At 47.9% G+C, this 5,710-nt stretch overlaps 1 protein-coding gene across 1 annotated transcript; it reads right to left on the bottom strand.

Moving 5' to 3' along the window:
- Positions 1 to 1,134: 1,134 nt before the first annotated feature.
- Positions 1,135 to 5,279, bottom strand: Dusp26 (dual specificity phosphatase 26). The gene is made up of 3 exons (XM_035452277.1): positions 5,059 to 5,279; positions 3,173 to 3,387; positions 1,135 to 1,334 (listed from the first exon to the last, which is right to left on the bottom strand). The coding sequence occupies exons 1-3, from the start codon at positions 5,277 to 5,279 to the stop codon at positions 1,135 to 1,137; spliced, it is 636 nt and encodes a 211-aa protein (XP_035308168.1).
- Positions 5,280 to 5,710: the final 431 nt, after the last annotated feature.

Below are 5,710 nucleotides of genomic sequence, written 5' to 3' on the forward strand. Positions count from 1 at the left end.
CCCTTCCCATGGAAGACCTCACTCTCCCTGGGGAGCACAAAGGGTATGGGATAGGTAGGGTGTTAGTTGGGGGGGGGCAGGGGAGGAGGGAGAGGGAACTGGGATTGACATGTAAAACAATCTTGTTTCTAATTCAAATAAAAAATGGAGAAAAAAGAAGATATATCATTGTAAAGTCTAATAATTACATGTTATTTAAATGATACCAGCCAGAATATGACACTTCTTAGTTCTGTAAAATAAAATATTCAAATTCAAATGTGGGGGGGAAAAAAAAGATGTCTCTTCTTGGGCGGTATCTCTAAGTGGCTACAGACCTCAAGTCTTTGGTCTTCTGCTACCCTCTTGTGGACAAGTTAGGAATAACAATTGAAGATTTCAAAGTGCTATGTAAGAATTGGTTGAGGGTTAGTGAGTGGGTGGGACTAGGGTTACCAGAAAACAGGAGTCAAACTGTTAATGATGCAAAGATACTCTCCTCTTTTTCACAACTTTATTTTTTGCTCCAGACGCATGGTTTTCAGTGAGAATATGGCCACCTGAAGACACCGGTGCTTTTCACCAGTGTCCCTGAGCAGCTCCCTTGGGGTGTCATGTCGGTCCTCCCACACCTCCTCTTCCTGGAGTTGCACACCTGTAGGTTTCTTCCTCTGGTTTTGTGGCTCTCATGCCACTCCGTCACCGACTCTTTCTCTACTGTTTTCTGCAACCTGTACACCTTCCTTTACAGTCCTGCTGCTGCATCCCTGACACCCCCTCCCAGCACTGCTCAGGTCCTGCACAGCTGCGGTCCTTTTGTTTGGAAAGTGAGAGAGGGAAACACTTGAACACAATGAGGGGAAGGGATTCTGAGTCATTGGGCATGCCCTGCTGGAATCTGGTGCTGTCTTCGTCACAGAACCATCTTACAGCCCAGCTGCTTCCCTCCCGGGTCAGCAGCCCCCACCTATCACCCTGCCCAAACTGGCTCTCCATCCCCTTCCACAAAGAGTCACAGTGGCCTTGGGGCCCTTCCCGCTCCTGCCACTGGGGGAGGATGGGTTGTATGGCCTTTCTACTACCTGTCTCCTGGGTCTTCTCTTCCCAGCTGGGAGCCAGGAAACCACCCAGGAACCTGGCCGGATTTCCCTCCCATCATGCTTCCAGGCCCTGCCGCAGCCTCCGGTCCAGGGCTAGGAGCTGCCTCAAGAAGCCCCGGTTGGGGATGATGCCACGGTGATCCTTGACTTTTTTGATGGCCTCCACAAGGGTGAAGTGATGGTACAGCATAAGGTAGGCCAGCACCAGGGTGGCCGATCTGCTCACTCCCACAGCACAGTGAACGAGGATCTTCCCTGTGAAGAGGCAGACAGAGAGACATCTGAGAGACGGCCGAGTTAAGGCCTGGAGAATTGGAAAGAGATCAGCACGGCCAAGTGAATAGACCAAGGTAAATCAAGGCACAGTGAGACTGGAATGGGAGAGGATGAGCGGTGTTTAGAATGTAGATCCTGGACTGGTCAGACGGCTCAGAGTGGAAAGGCATTTTCCACACAAGCCCGATGACTTGAGTTCCAGCCTCAGAACTCATGTAAAGGTCAGAAAGACCTGTCTCTACAATGTAGAACTCTGATTTCCACAGATCCATTGAGACACACGGACACACGGACACACACACACACACACACACACACACACACACACACACACACACACACCTTCTCAGTAGCAAAGCATGCGCTTAGCATGAGCAAGGCCTAGGAGCTCAATCCCAAGCACTTCTAACAAACAATGAAGGTCCCTGGCAAAGGGGGGAGGCCTAGGCAGAATAGAATGGAGAAGGAATTCTGAAGCTTGGTATTCATGAACCTGAGTGGCATTCAGGGGTACAGTCTCAGTCCTGTTGTTAATCAGAGCTTTGAACAGAGCAGGTTCTCCACTGACATTGGCTGGGTGCATCAACAGGAATCCTTCCATGTTGAATCTATTCTGTCTTAGGTCTTCCCCAACCCTTCTTTTTGTGCACCTGTGTATGGTGGATATATGTGTTCGTGGTGTGTGTGTGTGTGTGTGTGTGTGTGTGTGTGTGTGTGTGTGTGTGTGCCCGTATGCAGATGGGAATATACAGGTGTGAGTGGGCTTATGGAGGTCAAAAGTCAATGTTGGGTGCTTCCTTAGCGGTTCTCCATCTAATTTATTTATTTTTGACATAGGCTCTCTTGTTGAATCTATAGTTTGCAGAATAGGCTAGTCAGGCAGGAGCTTCCTAAGCTTTGCCTCACCAGTGATTGGAGACAGTGCCTTTGTATGAAACATTCTTTACCACCCAAGCCATCCCCTCAGTTCCTCCCTAATACCTTTGTTGCTTGAATTTTTGGCATTTGAGACTGGGTCTTGCTATATTGCCCAGGCTAAGCTCAAGCTTATGTTTAAACGGGGCCCCTGCCTTAGCCTCTGGAGTAGCTGGGACTATGTGTACACCCTACTTCTCCTCCCTTCTCTCTTGCTGTTTCTCTCAAACACTGACTATATTTTTATCTAGTATATGGCTGTTACTTGATATTTGGTGTGGATTGAGTCCCAGAAAACCTCCCTATTACCAACAAGTGTGGATGCTCAGTTCCCACATATAAAATGATATCACATTTTTTTTTGGCATAAAACCCCATACACCCTCGTATAGTTTTGACCATTCCTGGATTATTTATGTCCACTAACACAATGTAAATTCTCTGTAGATACTTGTTATGGTATATTGTCCATGGAATAATACTTCCACCCCCAAATATTTTCTATCTGTGGTCGGTTGAATCCAGTGATGCAGAACCCAGCAATATGAAGGGCCAGCTGCATTTTTTTCCTGATAACTAAAGCATTTTAAAAACCATATTTAATGTTTTTGGGATGGCAGGAAAGTATGGAAATAGGTTTAAAAATATAAAAGTTACGACATTCATAACCTCAGTGTCTAGGAGTAGCTTTCACTTTAAATGATGCCCTCATCTCTTTCAAACTACTACCTTGAAAAAGATGATTGAGAGAACATTTTTTTTTCTTTCCTTAGCACTTAAGTTAGCTCCTTGGTTCCTAAGCAGCTTGTCTTACTGCTAAGTCTTTGCTCCATCTTTGAATCCTGCAGATCCTGAATGCCACACCCATCCCATCCCTCTAGCCTTTCTGCTTCCCCTCCTACCTCCTGGCTGGCTCAGTGCCCGGTGGATGAAGTCCGCAGCTGTCTGAAAGTGGATGCTCATGTCAAAGGCGGGAGAGTCATGGGCCTCGACACCCAGGTAGCGGATGCCTAGTCCCTCATAGGCCTCGGGGGTGCCTCTCCACCTGCTGTGTGAGGCGTTGAGGACATGGGTGATGCCCAGGCGACGAAGCTCTCGGCGGTTGTTGGCCATGTCCCTGTGTTAAATAGAAGTTAGAAAGGGAATGGGGAAGCCAAGATGCCAGGAAACTTCATCCTAGGTGCTATTGTTGGCTATGTACATCCACTGTATTTACCAACGACCTACAACAGAGGAAGATGCAGAGTTGGGGTCTCATCTTGTGAGCAGTGTTTGAGAGGTCTGGAAATGATTGCACTAGGGAAGAGAACTCTAAGTGCATGGGGTTAAGATGACTGTGATTGAATACTGGGAGTGCTCCGAGGAAGTGGAATTTTCCCTGATCTGTAGGGCTCTAAAGGGCAGAACTAGGCTGAAAGGATTCAAGATCCAGAAAGCCAATTTTGATTTCACATGAGGGAAATGTACATTAAGAGAGATCGCTAGCTGGGGATGGGGTAGAGCACTTCAGGGAAGTCATTTTCCTGACACCAGGGTGTCCAGGCAGAGAGAAGTCCACTGTGGACAATCCGGGAACTGTGGAGGGGTGTGTCCATCAGGACAGTTGTGGGACCTGCTCCTATTTCAGGTCATAGCTAGGGCTATGGATGTAATTTCATGGCAGGGTGTGTGCTTAGTTTGTGCTGTACTCTGGATTCGGTTCCCAGAACCAATAAATGAATGCAGGGGCTGGAGAGATGGGCGAGTGATTAAGAGCACTGGCTGTTCTTCCAGAGGTCCCATGTTCAATTCCCAGCTCCCACATAATAGCTCACAAATGTTTATAACATGCAGTTCTGTGGGATCCAATGCCCTCTTCTGGGGTTCAGACAGAAACACATGTAGACAAAACACTATTATACTTAAAATACACAGATAAATGAATAGGTGCATTAATTAATAAATAGGTCCCTGGTAATCTTTAGATTATATGGGTCTGATATTCATTCCCCAACCCTCTACTGTTATATAAATTCTACTTGACACCTGGTATCTATTACTCTAGGGCTCTTATTTATTGAGATCTATAGTCACCTTCATATATTCATCTGGTCCATACCCTAGCATCTTAGTGGTAGAAACCCCTCAGACACAATGGTCAGATACTAGCATAGACAAGCCATCTAGTGAAAACTCCCTACCTAGAAAGGCCACCGAACCCAAAACAAAAACTGATGACACTCCTGCTTCTAGGATGTGTGACCTTGGTGCAAATACAACTTTGCTGAGCTCCGCTCTCCTCATCTGTAACCCAGGGAGGGTGACCCCTTACCTCACAGAGCTGCTTCGAGGATTAAGAAACTGCTGTGCCAAAACCAAAAACCAAAACCTCACATATTAGGGAATGAAACCCCTTTGATGGCTCTCTCTTCATTGTCCTTGGCTGCGATGGCTTCACTTGGTCTCCCCTTCAGCTTTCTGCCTACTGTTTCTATCTTAGTGACGACCTTTTCTCAAAGCCACGGCCCAATAGCTGGAAGGTCAGAACAACACTAGCCTACAATGCTGGCACTTCATACAAGCTCATCCAAGTACCACAATTTCTTAAACAGAGTTTCTCTGTCCAGAGTTGAGTATTTTAATAATTCCCCCCAAATCCTTCAAACTTCTACTCTTTATTCACTGATCTGTCCCCTTCAATCTTCAACCTGGAATCTGCAAAGTGAGTCAGTGTCTGCCTGCCACCTTTCTCCTTGGACACGCATGCACACACTCAGACATGGTCCCCCCTGGGCCATCCATTACATACTGGTCTCCGAGGTAGAGGCCTGGCCAGACCTCGTCAGCATGGTTACAGGCTGTCTTGCCTGTGTAGAGGAGCCTCTCCAGCTCAAAGACGTTGAGGAAGGGATGGTGGGCAGTGGGCATCTCCTCAAGGCTCCCTCTAGTACGAACAGGGGATCGTGAGCTGCTGCGGGAGAAGCGGGCCATAAAAGTCATGGAGGCCCAGAGCCAGTTACCGGGGCACATCTTCGAGGTGGCAGGAACCGTGGCTGCTGTAGGGTGGCTTGAGTGATGATGGTCTCAGTCACCAGGTAGCTGCTGCTGGAAGCAAAGGGGTGTCAGGCATAGTTGAGTGAGTTCAGAAAAGCTCTTTCTTTTTCTCCTGGCAGGCTGGGTCCTGAGGGGTAGGTCCTTAAGCAACAGAAGGCAAGGCTAGCTAGCCTAAGAGCTGAACTGCCTCCTCTCTCTGGCTACTGTGGGTCCCTCCACTAAGTTCTGGCTCTGGCACCCAAGGAGGTGGGAGTCACATGTCCTTGTTTACGGGAAGAAGGAGTTGCCCAGCTGCTGTTTCTCCTCCATTGCCCTACCCCCCACTGCCAACAAACGCAGAAACGCACACACATACATTGGACACTTGGGTGCTTCTACACACTGCTGGGACACTTGCCAGCCCAGAT

Source organism: Cricetulus griseus, assembly GCF_003668045.3.
Source record: "Cricetulus griseus strain 17A/GY chromosome 1 unlocalized genomic scaffold, alternate assembly CriGri-PICRH-1.0 chr1_1, whole genome shotgun sequence".
NCBI classification, from domain to species: domain Eukaryota; kingdom Metazoa; phylum Chordata; class Mammalia; order Rodentia; family Cricetidae; genus Cricetulus; species Cricetulus griseus.

Excerpts from the sequence above, each read along its gene's own strand:
- Dusp26 (XM_035452277.1), bottom strand. The coding sequence starts at position 5,279 with ATGTGCCCCGGTAACTGGCTCTGGGCCTCCATGACTTTTATGGCCCGC. Across the intron at positions 3,388-5,058 it reads GGCCTCTACCTCGGAGACCA|GGACATGGCCAACAACCGCC; the intron begins GTATGTAATGGA and ends TATTTAACACAG. Across the intron at positions 1,335-3,172 it reads GGCACTGAGCCAGCCAGGAG|GGAAGATCCTCGTTCACTGT; the intron begins GTAGGAGGGGAA and ends GCCTCTTCACAG.